The sequence below is a fragment of the Aquarana catesbeiana genome, linkage group LG10 (genome assembly GCF_042186555.1).
Source record: "Aquarana catesbeiana isolate 2022-GZ linkage group LG10, ASM4218655v1, whole genome shotgun sequence".
Taxonomy (NCBI): Eukaryota; Metazoa; Chordata; class Amphibia; order Anura; family Ranidae; genus Aquarana; species Aquarana catesbeiana.
In genome coordinates this window covers 204,568,153-204,583,658 of record NC_133333.1, presented here as the reverse complement: position 1 = coordinate 204,583,658, position 15,506 = coordinate 204,568,153, and the positions used below count along the sequence as shown (strand labels likewise).

General features: G+C 43.3%; 1 protein-coding gene across 1 annotated transcript; it reads right to left on the bottom strand.

Annotated features, from left to right (window-relative positions):
* Positions 1 to 2,605: 2,605 nt before the first annotated feature.
* LOC141111134 (uncharacterized) lies at positions 2,606 to 13,822 on the bottom strand. Its single transcript, XM_073603170.1, has 3 exons — positions 13,627 to 13,822; positions 5,762 to 6,184; positions 2,606 to 3,228 (listed from the first exon to the last, which is right to left on the bottom strand). Exons 1-3 carry the CDS (start codon positions 13,698 to 13,700, stop codon positions 2,904 to 2,906), a joined length of 822 nt encoding a protein of 273 aa, XP_073459271.1. The 5' UTR covers positions 13,701 to 13,822; the 3' UTR covers positions 2,606 to 2,903.
* Between the last annotated feature and the right edge of the window lie 1,684 nt (positions 13,823 to 15,506).

Below are 15,506 nucleotides of genomic sequence, written 5' to 3'. Positions count from 1 at the left end.
GATAAGAATCTTCAGGTTCTGGCAAAGACCTTCCTTGGTGTTAAGTCATTATAGGGTCCTGCTCTGTTTGTGTTCTTGGCTTTTATTTGGAAAATTTTAAGAAGACAACCCCACCTGGGCGTATCCTTTTCTGCCTTTTTACACCGATTTCAAATATAGAAACATTCTCAAATTCAGCCACTCGATGGCTCTTTTGTATCAGACATGCCATAGGTCAACCATGTCAAATGTTCAAGTGAGACTATTACATATAGTTGCCCAGAACACTGGTATAAACAATAGAAGCAGAGAGGACATCTCGTGTAAGTATTCCAGGACATCTGTTCGACAAGTGTCCACTTGCAGAAAACCTGCTGAAAAAATACCCCTGAGTGTGAGTCACAAGAAAAAAATAAAAATAAATAAATATATATATATGGGTCGCTGGTTCGAATCCCAACCACGACACTACCTGCCTGGAGTTTGCATGTTCTCCCTGTGCCTGCGTGGGTTTCCTCCCACACTCCAAAGACATGCTGGTAGGTTAATTGGCTTCTGTCTAAATTAGCCCTAGTATATGAATGTGAGTTTAGGGACCTTAGTTTGTAAGCTCCTTGAGGGCAGGGACTGATGTGAATGTACAATGTATATGGAAAGCGCTGCGTAAAATTGACGGCGCTATATAAGTACCTTAAATAATAAAATATATATATTTATTTACACATCTCTGCGTATATTATACACATAAAAATACATCAGATGCAACACATTTAGTTCACCTGTAACCTAATGATGACACATTACAGCAGTATATACAGTAGGTGATTGTGGTGACTAGTTCCAATAGGTAATGAGGAAAAGGGGTCTACCACTTTGTTCCCATCTGTTAACCACCTTTCATATGAAACTTCAATAAAGAGGATTTTTGGGAGCACAGCTGTCTGGAATCATTTGCTTTATGATACACAGTATGTGAGCTGGACCAGCACCCGACTGGTGTGTGTGTGGGGATTAACTGGAGACTCGGCTTTCTTTGTTTCATTGAGGACCTTTCTGATAGCTGGGCTTTATTAAAACTGTTCAGGTTTTCCTGGTATAGTTATAATTGTTCTTCAAACTTGGGTTTTTAGGCCTGACCCTTTAGCTTGGGAGTCAGGGGTCAGAGGTCACCTACAGTCCAACAATGGCTGCTCTGTCAGCTGCCCATCTCCTGAGAGTGCATAGCAGGGTCAGATGATAAGCTAAAAAAAGATAATAAGCCCTGTTTTTCACACTCCTATTAACTAGACATGTGCAATTCGTTTAGTTCCGAATTCGTATTTTAACGAATTTTGACAAATTCGTTAATTCTGAAATGTCCGAATTTTTAATTTTTGAATTTCCGAATTTCGAATTTTTAAATTTCTGAATTTCCGGATTTCGAATTTTTCAATTTCCAGATTTTCAAATTCCGAATTTTTGAAATTCGGAAATTCAAAAATTTGAAAATCTGAAAAAAAAAAAAGAAAACGAGTACGAATTTATCTGAAGTTACGAATTATCTGAAATAACGAATGCCGTATCTAAACAAATGGAAGGTAACAATCTAATAATAATAAATAACAATAATAATAAAACCTTTTTATTCTTATTTATTATTAATTTATTCCATTTGTTTAAATGCGGCATTCGTTATTTCGGATCATTCGTAACTTCAGATAAATTTGTATTTGTTACATTCAAAAACAGCCAAATTTGAAAGGAAATTCCAATACCTATAATTTAATAGTTATTATTTCGAATTTTACTGATTTTCTTCTTTTTTCCAGATTTTCGAATTTTTGAATTTTCGAATTCCGAAAATCCGAAAATTCGGACATTTGAAAATCCGAATTTTTGGATTTCTGAATAAAGCAAAAAAACAAATGAAACTAAAATGAACACATTTTTTGTCAGTGCACATGTCTACTATTAATTACAGTACTGTGTTATGTGCTCTCAGGAGCTGGGAGACAATGTGTAAGGTTATACAGTCAGACTTAAGATGACCCCTGATACTCTGGCTGAACTACAAACGCAAATGTCAGTCTTTGATAAGGAAGTCTGCATAGCTATAATAATTTAAGACTTAAAGTGTATCTAAACCCAACAACAAAAAAGGTAATAAATTGAACCTTAACCATCCTTAAATCTGGTGGCTGCATTAGTTTTCTTTTTTCTGGCTTTTTTTTATTTCCACTCGATGATCCTGCCAGTAACAGACTTCCTGCCATCGGGTGACTACACTCTCTCACCGTACTGTATCAAGAGAAACGAGAGAGGACTACAGAACCCTAGAGCTTGAAACCTGAAGCTACAAAACGCTGGAGGGGAAAGAAATCAATTATTCTCTATGGAGATGGTTCACATCTCCACTCCAAAATGCCTGAAGCAAGAAGCTCCTAAACGCCTGAAGCTGAAACAAGTTCTGGAACTTTTGTTTTAGGCAGATTTGGGCATTTTTCTGCTTTTTACATTGGTGACCTTTTGACCTACACAAAATCATGGTAAGATCGTGTGACTCTCTACCTGAAAACGCTACGCTCAGGTGTGAATGAGGCCTAAAAAGTCCTCAGAGATGGCTGAGAAGAATGTAAATGATAACCGTCAGCACAGACAGAGAGCACGGGGAGTTATCAGACCACAAGATTTCTGGCAGGATCAACAGGCAGTATCAAAAAGACACAACAAAACACTTTCAATGGCATATTTGATAGACCAAAAAGGGGGCAAATAAGAGAAGCCCTTTTTGGGGTTTATATACACTTTAGATCCTCAAATGAGCCTATTCTGTTTAAAGCTTGGCAGCGTATGTCAGCATTATATGAACTAAGGAAATAACAAGGCAGTATTCTGAGCATTAGCAATGTGCGTGAAGAGCAGCCAATCAGAACTGATCTTTCAACTCAAGCGGAATCTACTTGTCCTGGGTCAGTGCCTTGTACAGCATTGGATAATATGTCTGTCTGTCTACTTGCCTGTTTCACAGAATTCTGCGTTCGCAGTCTAAGCGCTTGGTGCCCTCTTGTGGCCGCTCTCCAGAAATGCAGCGACATGACAGGCACAGCGGAAAGTTTGCAATGGCTCTTCTGCCTCCTGAGTGACAGTTGTGTCCGCCATCGGCCAAAGCATGTTTGTAGGAGTCGGTGATGACACGCAGACTGGAGTCGGGCAGCTGCCTCCCTCCATCTACCATGTAGGTGGGTGGCAGAGACCCATGTGGCAAATGTCCTGCAGAGCAAGAGATAGATACATTAGTAAATCCATAGCTCCTGACTGTCCCGGATTTGGTGTAATCTATATAGTTGTATATAAAATGCACTTTTTATCTTTCAAAACATATTTCCCAGTGCTAAACCTCTCATCCAATTTCTAAGTTGCTGCATTTGTAAATTTCAAAAGCCAATATAAAGGAATAATAGTAGTAAAAAAATTAAATAAATGGGTTTAATTGATAATATTTTTGTATAATGCTCCTTTAACCACTTAAACCACTCTTCCGGAAGATTTACCCCCCTTAATGACCAGGCCATTTTTTTTGCGATACGGCACTGCTATACTTTAACTAAAAATTGCGCGGTCGTGCGCCGCTGTACCCAAATAAAATGTGTCCTTTTTCCCACAAATAGAGCTTTCTTTTGGTGGTATTTGATCTGTGGTTTTAGTTTTTTGCGCTATAAACAAAAAAGACCGACAATTTTGAACAACAAAAAAAAAAAAAAAACAATATTTTTTTACCTTCTGCTATAAAATATATCCAATAAAAAAATGTAAAAAAAAAAATCGAATTTCTTAATAAATTTAGGCCAATATGTATTCTGCTACATATTTTTGGTAAAAAAAAATCCCCAATAAGCGTATATTGATTGGTTTGCGCAAACGTTATAGTGTCTACAAACTATGGGATATATTTATGGAATTTGTATTCATTTCATTTTTTTTTTTTTTTTTACTAGTAATGGTGGCGATCAGCGACTTATAGCGGGACTGCGATATTGTGACGGACAAATCAGACACTATGTGACACGTTTTTGGGGACCAGTGACATCAATACAGTGATCAGTGCTAAAAATATGCACCGTCACTGTACTAATGACGCTGGCAAAAAAGGGGTTAACATCAGGGGCGATCAAAGGGTTAAATGTGTGTCCAACAATGTGCATGCTTACTGTGGGGAAGGTGCTTGTACTATGGGAAGGAGGCAGAGATCTGTGTTCCTGCTTTGCTGAAACACAGGATCACTACCTTCCCTAGTGACAAAACGACAGTCTGCCTTGTTTACATAGGCAGACCACCATTCTGCTTCTTTCCCGAACGATCAGCTGGCCCTGGCAGACGTCGGGTCCGCTGGATTTGCTGATTGGCTCCCACTGTGTCCAATTACAACGGAGCCAATCAGCAGCCAATCAGCCAGTGGCACGCACGCCCCAAACCTGGAAGTGTCAGATAATGTACAAGGTACGTGATCTGGCACAGAGCGGCTGCCCTGCTACAGTAAATGTATGCAGGGCGGCCGCTAAGTGGTTAAGGGGGTGTGTCCTATGCCTTCATATTTTTGCTAATAGGTGTCTCTCATTACCATCTCAAAAAGTTGGGAGGTATGTAAATACACAGATTACCTTATTTAGAACCATCATAGTACCAACAACCTCAACAGTACATGTTTATTGTTTCCCATTACTTCCAACAGATGGGGATTTTATGGCAGAATAATCCATGATAATGTAAACTGATTTCTAGCAATTTTCAGAAAGTGCATACAGAACAGTTTTTTCCATAAAAAAAAAAAAAAATCCTTCCTCTAGTAAATTCCTATTTTGTGTACACTGCCTTAGGCACATATAATTATACAGTGCAGTGTGTACCCCCCAACATCTGTGCCAACAATGGAGTTAGGGACACTGTACTTCTGTGCACATGCATAAGAGTGACATCATCATTTACTGGCTAATGGGTGAAGAGAAGTGACTCAGGACCCAGAAAAAGCAAAGGAGAAGATTACTGCAATACATTTTGCCCCTTCCGTTTAATTTCATCCTATCCATTGACATCAATGTACAGGGCTGATTGGCCCTGCGCCAATCACATGCACCCTCCCAAGAAAAAAAAAAAACTCTCTCACACTGAGCATGTGCAGCTTGTCCCCTAGCCTCTGTCTTAGCAGGAGATGGATTGGGGACTGTGGAAGAAGGGGAGGATCAGAGAAGACAGGATCAAACAGCCTTTTTACACAAAGCAGAGGATTAACCCCTTAGGTTCCACAGTGAGTATAACAAGCATGCTTTACTGCATATACAGACTGATTTTACTCTTGTGGGTTTAGTAACACTTTAATTTCAATCTCCACTCCCAAGCATATTGCTCAAAAAAAAAAAAAAGGGACATTTTGCTGAAATCTCCCTAAAAACTCCTGAAATACCAGCAAAGTCAATTTTGCTCATCCCTAGTGAACTGAAATACCTGGCCCTTCCAATCATAGTGATCATGTGACTCGTTTGCCTTCCTTCCATATGACAGGACTGGAGCTTGGCGATTGGCTGCTTAGACACCCAGCGCTGTCACATGGGAGTAGGGAGGAGTGTCCTTAAACCTGGGTAAGTTCTAACTAGAGTGACTCAAAGAAGAGACTCTCTTTCCTCACTTTCAGAAGCCAAAGGAAGTGGCGGGGGACGTGGGACTATGCTTGGTCATTTGGAGGCTGCTGCGGGTTTTTTCTTTTTTCTGATCTTTCACATATCTTGCAATACTTATGTGACATCATTACCTCTTTCTAAGAACTCTCCGATGATGCAATCTACACTCCACTGTGAGCTGTAACTGCAACAACCAGATTTGCCAATAGGTTCCCGTCCTGTGAAGGTTCTTAATCTCTCGATATTTCATCAGCTCCACCTGCAGTTGAAAGTTCACCGTCCACCTTGTCAGGGCCCAGCAACATCTCCTTCTGTTCAGATACTTCTCAGCCCTCACTTCCATCGTATATTGTCTCCATTGTCCCATGACTCTGCTGCAGATCCGGGACTCCCTCCTCTTCAGTATAGCACTGCACTGGCGACGGGAACTGGAGAGAACCTTCCATTGTCCAAACACCACTTTCATTTTCATTGACTTCCATGCCATCTGAAAATCATAAACTTTGTCACTGAGGACACAGTCTCTGGACTTCTCTCTCCAAAATCTAAAAAACCTGGAAAGTAAAGCAGGAATGTTAGAACTGGTTTTCTGTTTAGTTTGCTAAAAAAAAAATAAAGCATTTACCAAGTCATTCTATTTCAGGCTTTATCAGCCAAAATCTGTGAAACCCCTAGGGTACCATCACTGGTTGCTAGGGGTTACTTAAGTAAATAGCAGTAGCAGATTGATCTCTGGCCTGATGGTGCCCACATAGTTTTGGAACAACTGCACTCAACGTTGCCAACAGAATGAGACTAGGGAAGCTTCTTTTCTCATTTCCTCTCAGGAAAAAAACTGCTAACCCCCATGATCATGTCAGCTGTCTGTAAAGGGGGCATTCTTCCCACTGACCTCCAATATAAGGGGCATTCTTCCCACTGACCACCAATGTAAGGAGCATTCTTCCCACTGACCACCAATGTAAGGAGCATTCTTCCTACTGACTGCCAATATAAGGAGCATCCTTTCCAGTGACCACCAATGTAGAGGGCATTCTTCCCAATGAACAACCAATATAAAGGACATCCTTCCCACTGGCTACCAATGTAATGGGTATTCTTCCCACAGACCACCAATATAAGGGGCTTTATTCCCACTGGCCCTGAATATAAGGGGTATTCTCCCCTCCAACCACCAAAGTAAGAGACATTCTTCCCACTAATGTAAGGGGAGCATTCTTCCCATTGACTGCCAATATAAGGGGCATTCTGTCAGCTGACCACCAATATAAGGAGCATTCTTTACACTGACCACCAATGTAAGGAGCATTCTTTACACTGACCACCAATGTAAGGAGCATTCTTTACACTGACCACCAATGTAAGGAGCATTCTTTACACTGACCACCAATGTAAGGAGCATTCTTTACACTGACCACCAATGTAAGGAGCATTCTTCTTACTGTTCCATAATGTATGCATGTACGTCACTGACCACCAATGTAACTGGGCACTCTTTCCATTGACCACTAAAGATGATATGATATTTCATAATATTATACACTCCCACAAACAAAGTCAGTTTGTTTTTGGTTCCCAATAAAAAATATACAGTATATCAGACCTTTATCCTTGATGAGTGCCTGGTATCATCCATACCAGACACTCATCAAGGATAAAGGTCTGATGTATATTTTTAAGGGGGACCCCCACACAAAAAAGAATGTAATAACAAATCCCCCCCCCCCCCACCAAAAAAAGAAAGCATAGGTTCCCAAACCATACATTTATCCGTACATGCAGCCTGGCATGGCAGGCCAGGAAAGGAGGGGGGGGGGGGGGTGAGAATGGGTCCACCTCTTCTGAGCCATACCGGGCCACATGCTCTTTACTTCGGGGATACCTTTCTGGGGGGAACCCCCCTGGCAATGCACCTTGTTCACATATTGACAAGGAAACCCTGGACTGATAGCTGTAGTGGTCTGCAGGAGGGGCTTATTGGATTCTAGAAGCCACCTGCACCAATAATGTGGCCCCTAGGTCCCGTCCTAGTGAATGAGTAAGGGGTAAATAATGTCCCTATTCATTCACTCAGAAAAAAATTAAAAGAAAACAAACCCACTTATACAGTTTTTAGCAAGTCTTTTTTTTTTTTTAAATAAAGAAGTCCCAAGACACAAATCCACCATCAATCATATGTGATGCAGATTCAAAGTCAATCATGATGAACAATGCCTGCCTAAGAAAGAAAATACTTCTGACCAGTGGATGCGTCCGAATCCATTGCTGACTGGTGCAGAACGACATCCTCCAGTCCTTGACGCTAAAAGTAAACAAAGATTCAGGGTCTCCTGGGTAGGGTTGCCACCTTTTCTTCAAGCCAAACCCGAACACTTTTGCGGCGCACGGCAATTTTTTTGTAGTACATGCTATATGATTGTAAAATATCTTGGGTTACCCAAAGAGAGTAGTAATCAGGTGTGCTACAGTGAACAGTGGCTGTGGCCCAATTGCATTAACAGTGGGGGGGGGACTTAAAGGGGCATGGTTAAATAAAACAAAAGCATTAGTGTACCCATAAAATATGATTCGATTAATAAAAGAAATGTCAGTTAAAATATGAAAATAGCCTACCTTAAAAGCGGACACTGTCAGCCAGTAGCGCAGTGGATGGTGTCAGTAGAGCAGTGGACGGTGTCAGTAGAGCAGTGGACGGTGTCAGTAGAGCAGTGGACGGTGTCAGTAGATGGTGTCAGTAGGGCAGCGGACGGTGTCAGTAGGGCAGCGGACGGTGTCAGTAGGGCAGCGGACGGTGTCAGAAGGGCAGCGGACGGTGTCAGAAGGGCAGCGGACGGTGTCAGCAGAGCAGCGGACGGTGTCAGAAGGGCAGCGGACGGTGTCAGCAGAGCAGCGGACGGTGTCAGCAGAGCAGCGGACGGTGTCAGCAGAGCAGCGGACGGTGTCAGCAGAGCAGCGGACGGTGTCAGCAGAGCAGCGGACGGTGTTAGTAGAGCAGTGGACGGTGTCAGTAGAGCAGTGGATGGTGTCAGTAGAGTGGACGGTGTTAGTAGAGCAGTGGATGGTGTCAGTAGGGCAGTGGAAGGTGTCAGTAGAGTGGACGGTGTCAGTGGGGCAGTGGACGGTGTCAGTAGAGCAGCGGACGGTGTCAGTAGAGCAGCGGACGGTGTCAGTAGAGCAGCGGACGGTGTCAGTAGAGCAGCGGACGGTGTCAGTAGAGCAGCGGACGGTGTCAGTAGAACAGCGGACGGTGTCAGTAGAGCACAGGACGGTGTCAGTAGAGCAGTGGACGGTGTCACCCGGTGAGAACTGTATATATGGATGGTGTATGGGGGGGGTGGAGAACAGTATCTATAGATGGTATAGGGGGGGTGGAGAACTGTATATATGGGGGGAGGACTGTATATATGGATGGTGTATGGGGGGAGGACTGTGTATATGGGGGGGAAATGGATGGTGTATGGGGAGAGGACTGTATTTTTTTTGGGGGGGGACTGTGTATATGGGGAGGACTGTATATATAGATGGTGTATGGGGGAGGACTGTATATATGGATGGTGTATGGGGAGAGGACTGTATATATGGGGGGGGGGGACTGTATATATGGATGGTGTATGCGGGGGAGGACTGTATATATGGGGGGAACTGTATATATGGATGGTGTATGAGGAGGAGAGAGAGAACTATATGGATGGATGGTATATGGGAGGGGGCTGGCAGAACTGTATATATAGTGTATGGTGAGGGGAGGGTGGTGTACGTATATATATATGTATGTATAGTGTATGGTGGGGGGAGGGGGGTGTGTATATGTATGTATAGTGTATGGTGGGGGGAGGGGGGTGTGTATATGTATGTATAGTGTATGGTGTGGGGGGGTGTATGTATATATGTTTGTATAGTGTATGGTGGGGGGAGGGGGGTGTATGTATATATGTATGTATAGTGTATGGTGGGGGGAGGGGGGTGTATATATGTATGTATGTATAGTGTATGGTGGGGGGGGTGTATGTATAGTGTATGGTGGGGGGAGGGGGGTGTATATATGTATGTATAGTGTATGGTGGGGGGTGTATGTATATATGTATGTATAGTGTATGGTGGGGGGTGTATGTATATATGTATGTATAGTGTATGGTGGGAGGTGTATGTATAGTGTATGGTGGGGGGAGGGGGGGTGTATGTATAGTGTATGGTGGGGGGAGGGGGGTGTATGTATGTATGTATAGTGTATGGTGGGGGGAGAGGTGAGAGTACTTTGAAATCCTGACATGGATGGTAAAAACCTACCTTACAAGCTGGGCTCCAGTCCCAGCGTGATCTGTGCACACATTCCAGCAGGGAATGGGGAGGCTCCGCCTACCTCCTTGTCCCTTCTGCTGGCAGCCAGAGGATTGGAGGAGAGCACCCGGCCGGTAACATGGAGGCTCCGCCTCTGTGTCCCGACTCCGTCCTGCACTCAGACAGCTGAGCAGGAGCAGAAATCAAGCAGCGCTAAGGCGGCGCTACGGACCCGAACTCCACGGCCGCACTGATGACACAGCTTCGGCACAGGGAGCCACGGGTCTGAAATGAATAATGTGCCCGGGTCTCAGGCGGGCAGAGACCCGGGCACATGTTTCAAAACCAGTACTGTCCGGGTGAATCCCGGACAGGTGGCAACCCTACTCCTGGGTGATGTAATTGACCAAATATGAACATGGCTTTATTTGGTCACTGCTCAAATTTGGGCATGTGGCCCCACCCATTTGCTTACATGTCTGGGGATCCCCAGCCATTAAATGAATGGGGCTGGTTGACGTCACTGGTTGCTAAGGATGTGGCGGGTGCTGGCACCTGTTGTTGCCTTAGCAACCATCGACAGCAAGGAAGCTGTCATGTAGAGTAGCGGTAGCTATACCATTACTATACATGGCATTTGGCTCCTGGCTGAACATTGAGCTCATCCCATCCCTACTGACCACTGGTGTTAGAAGGTTCTCCTTTCATTGACCACCAATGTGATGTACAGTGCCTTAAAGTATTCATACCCCTTGAAATGTTTCACATTTTGTCACATTACAACCAAAAAACTTAATGTATTTTATATGATAGACCAACACAAAGTGGCACATAATTGTGAAGTGGAAGGAAAATGATAAATGGTTTTCAACATTTTTTACAAATAATTATCTGAAAAGTGTGGTGTGCATTTGTATTCAGCCCCCCTGAGTCAATACTTTGTAGAACCCCCATTCGCTGCAATTATAGCTGCAAGTCTTTTTGGGGATTCTCTACCAGCTTTGCACAACTAGAGAGTGAAATTTTGTCCATTCTTCTTTGCAAAATAGCCCAAGATTGGATGGAGAGCGTCTATGAAAAGCAATTTTCAAGTCTTGTTACATATTCTCAGTTGTATTTAGGTCTGGACTTTGGGCCATTCTAACACATGAATATGCTTTGATCTAAACCATTCCATTGTAGCTCTGGCTGTATGTTTAGGGTCGTTGTCCTGCTGGAAGGTGAACCTCCGCCCCAGTCTCAAGTCTTTTGCAGACTCTAACAGGTTTTCTTCTAATATTGCCCTGTATTTGGCTCCATCCATCTTTCCACCAACTCTGACCAGCTTCCCTGTCCCTGCTGAAGAAAAACATCCCCACAACATGATGCTGCCACCACCATGTTTCAAGGTGGGGATGGTGTGTTCAGGGTGATGTGCAGTGTTAGTTTTCCACCACACATAGCGTTTTGCTTTTAGGTCAAAAAGTTAAAGTTTTATCTCATCTGACCAGAGCATCTTCTTCCACATGTTTGCTGTGTCCCCCACATGGCTTCTTGCAAACAGGACTTCTTATGGCTTTCTTTCAACAATGGTTTTCTTCTTGCCACTCTTCCATAAAGGCCAGATTTGTGGAGTATACGACTAATAGTGGTCCCATGGACAGATTCTTCCACCTGAGCTGTGGATCTCTGCAGCTCCTCCAGAGTTACCATGGGCCTCCTGGCTGCTTCTCTGATGAATACTCTCCTTGCCCGCCCTGTCATTTTAGGTGGACGGCCATGTCTAGGTTTACAGTTGTGCCATACGTTTTCCATTTTCAGATGATGGATCGGTCAATTTTTGTGAGATGTTCAAAACTTGGGATATTTTTTTTTTTATAACCTAACCCTGCTTTAAACTTCTCCACAACTTTATCCCTGACCTGTCTGGTGTGTTCCTTGGCCTTCATGATGCTGTTTGTTCACCAAGGTTCTCTAACAAACCTCTGAGGGCTTCACAGAACAGCTTTATTTATACTGAGACTAAATTACACACAGGTGGACTCTATTTACTAATTAGGTGACTTCTGAAGGCAATTGGTTCCACTAGATTTTAGTTAGGGGTATCAGAGTAAAGGGAGCTGAATAAAAATGCACCCCACACTTTTCAGATGTTTATTTCTAAAAAAAAAATTGAAAACCATTTATCATTTTCCTTCCACTTCACAATTATGTGACACTTTGTGTTGGTTTATCCCATAAAATCCCAATAAAATACATTTACATTTTTGGTTGTAACATGACAAAATGTGGAAAATTTAAAGGGCTATGAATATTTTTTCAAGGCAATGTATCCTGATCTCAGAGTGCCGGAGGGAGAGGAAGAGCACTGGAACATGCTGGAGCAAAGGTAAGGTAAGTAATGTAGCCTCTTCAGCTTCCCCTGGACCAATTGAGCCCATCAGGCTTCAACCACCGCAAGGGTAGATTTTGGTCTATCTGCTGGAGTTTGGCTTTAACAACAGAGACTTCACAGTTTTCTGTAGTATCATGTAAATGATGGTTCTCTCCCACTGCTCAGCTCTCTGCACAGGCTATGTACAGCACAGTGATAACGTCACTGCTACTTCTACAAGCTAATATCTGGTTTTGCAAAGGCATTTGGTGCACACAAAGTGTATTTATATCCTTTGTGGCTTTTAAGGAATATATTATAATGAAAGTTTTTGTGGCTAGAGTTCAGCTTTAAAGCATTCTATTATGAAATATAGAAGCTCTCCAAAAACAGGAAATCCTGGAGAGCTGACTCTGCTTTTGTGGACCTCACTTTCCTGAAATACTAAGAAATGTGAACAGTTTTTTATGCTCTGTATCGGTTTCACTATGGTTTGACATTAATGCTATTTCAAAGAATTTGCCCAAACAAGAACTTAAATACAAAGCAGTTCATTTAGATATTTGCTTCTATGTGTTTCATATTTGAGTTTTTAAAGGAAACTTCCAATTGTTGTATCCAGTTTTCATGTGTTCAAGGCTTAGTGAGGTACAATAAAAAGTGTCAGTTAAAACGGATATTCTGTTTATAATATGTTTATTGCTGAAAATGTACAAATCTTCTCTGTGTGCCCCCACAGTAAGCCGCTTGCTATGGCAGCGCACATGCGGGCTCGACTGTGCATCTATTGACACACACAGTGCAGCTCAGGCCCCGCCCTTCACTTCCTCCTCACAGGATGTGATTGAAAGCAGCAGGAGCCAATGGCTCCGAGTCCTGTGAGGAGAGAGAGCAGTGCTGCTGCTCTTAGGCACAGCGCTGGATCAAGATTAGGCACAGGTAAGTATTTAGGGGGGGGGGGGAGCTGATCATGGAAGGTTTTTTTACCATAATGCCGAGAATGGATTAAGGTAAAAAAAACTTTAGCAGTGACTCAGTAACTTAGCTCGCTCTGCTCCCTCTCCAAGCAGTTACTCAGTAGCTCAGCTCACCTTGCTCTCCCTCCCAACAGGCAGTGACTCAGCACTTTGCTCCCCCCCCCAGCCCAACCTGCCCACTGAATGTCTCAGCTCTAAAAGTCCCCTCTCGTGGGTGAGGTTTATCTGTACTCCCGTCACAATGGTGGTAAGAAACGAATTAAATGGCAGTGTCCACTTTTCTATTTATTTAAATTACCATATTGCCGAGTCCTCTGACACAGCCGTCTCAGAGTCCTCACCTTAGAGAAGAGAATTTCCTGCAGACAGAAGGACGGAGGAGCCATACCTGCTCAGTACTAGTCGGTGCCAGTAGTCCTCTGCTTGCAGTCTTCTGGCCAGCTGTTCGCTCCATCTTCTCATTGCCGCTCGCTTCTTTCGCTCCGCACAACTCGCCTCCCACAGGACCAACTTATCAGAGAGCTGCTTCTTCCCTGATGGTGAAAAGGGCAAAGCGTGGTCTCATATTTATTATCTTCACTCTGGCTGGGATATACTGGGTCAGACTTGTGTGGAGTACCTGCTGGAAATTCATTTATTGTCATTTGTGGCTAACTGATTAAAGCAGAACTCCAACTTACACTCAGTCTTGCACAGTTGTACAAGCTCCTCTCCTATACTGAAATTGCTTACTCTGCTGCTCTCTTCTATCCTTTGGTTCTCAACATGCTGGGAGGCACTGTAGGAGGTTAAGGGATCATCAGTTGGCTGAAGGACCAGGAGAGGAGGCCCCAAGCTGGCTGTGGGTCATGGCCCGTTGGTTAAGAACCACTGCTATAGTGAGTTAGTTGCCACTCTGACTGCAGTAATCCAGAACTCAGATCTCTGCTGACTACTGCAGCCCCACTGCTGGCCACGGTCGGCTGCCTGGTGACATTCTCATGCTCAGGCTCTGCTATGTGACCTTTTCCCACAAGAGACTGTGAGTGCATTTTATTTCAGATTTTGTTTAATGCACAAGATAATTGTTTCCTTTGGATTTGGTTTGAACTTATGTTCGCCCTGAAGCTCATTCCTGCTACTGATAAAATGGAAGGACTATTTCCCAACCATGGGGTTGGGTCATCATCATGAAGGTTACAGGGGGTCCCACGATTAGCTGGTGTGTCTGTGGGTATGGTAATTCTCTCTATTGCCGTGAGCCTTAGATGTGCCAGGTGTCTAATACCTCTTTCCTGAATTGGGGAAAGATCCATTAAATGACACAGAGCCATTGATAACCTTGGGAGGGTCAGAGGTCATGTCAGTTTTTTAGAGGTCACTTAACAGGATGATCCTTCCTTATTGTCTCAGCATGGCGGCCATGAACCAGCCATCTGCCGTCCCTAAGCTCATTGTTATTCCCCCATACGCGGATTATACAGCAGGTGCTTTATATAAAAAAATGGGCAAATACTTTTTTCCTGCTAAAACCAGCAAAGGACTCAGAGTCCCAGCAAAATCCATAGAAGACCTGACAGATCTCCATCTAAGAGACAGAATACTCCAGGCTGGAATTGTCTGCACACGGTGATCTGTGTCTGCACACATCCGACTAATAGAGGCCATACACACTTTGATAAATGATCGATTTATTTTCTGAATCAATCTCTCCTGGTAGGAATAATCGATCTATAGTCAGCAACTCACATATCCGCCACACATGGGGAAGTGGACTTCAATCAATAGTTGGAAGACACAATCATAAATTATCCATCATACATCTGGTGTCACTATTTAATCTCATGATCTGATTAATCAAAGGTGCTGACATTTGATGCAACACAATCAATAAACGTTCTGCCCTGGCCAATCAAGTCTAATCTCCGATCTGATTTGCCTATTGAATTGTTTGTTGATTCGATTGTTTTCATCAAATTGCACATTGATGCAATAATAAAATGGAAACATGTATGGCCACCATAAGCCTCACCATACACATTAATATTTTACCATACAATTTTTGTACAATCAACTTAACACCTGCCAAAACTATGTCATATGAGGACCTGCCAAAGCTGTCCAGTCAATTTCTAACCAATTAGGCCTGCCCTTCCACTAGATCAGGGGTCTGCAACTTTCTAAACAAAGGGCCAGTTTATTATCCTTCAGACTTTAGGGGGGGGGGGCAGACTGTGGCCAGTGGGAGTAGAAAATGCCCCATCATTGGTTTTAGTGGAAGGAATAGTG

Excerpts from the sequence above, each read along its gene's own strand:
- LOC141111134 (XM_073603170.1), bottom strand. The coding sequence starts at position 13,700 with ATGAGAAGATGGAGCGAACAGCTGGCCAGAAGACTGCAAGCAGAGGAC. Across the intron at positions 6,185-13,626 it reads CACCGACTAGTACTGAGCAG|GTTTTTTAGATTTTGGAGAG; the intron begins GTATGGCTCCTC and ends TTTACTTTCCAG. Across the intron at positions 3,229-5,761 it reads CGGAGAGTTCTTAGAAAGAG|GACATTTGCCACATGGGTCT; the intron begins GTAATGATGTCA and ends CTTGCTCTGCAG.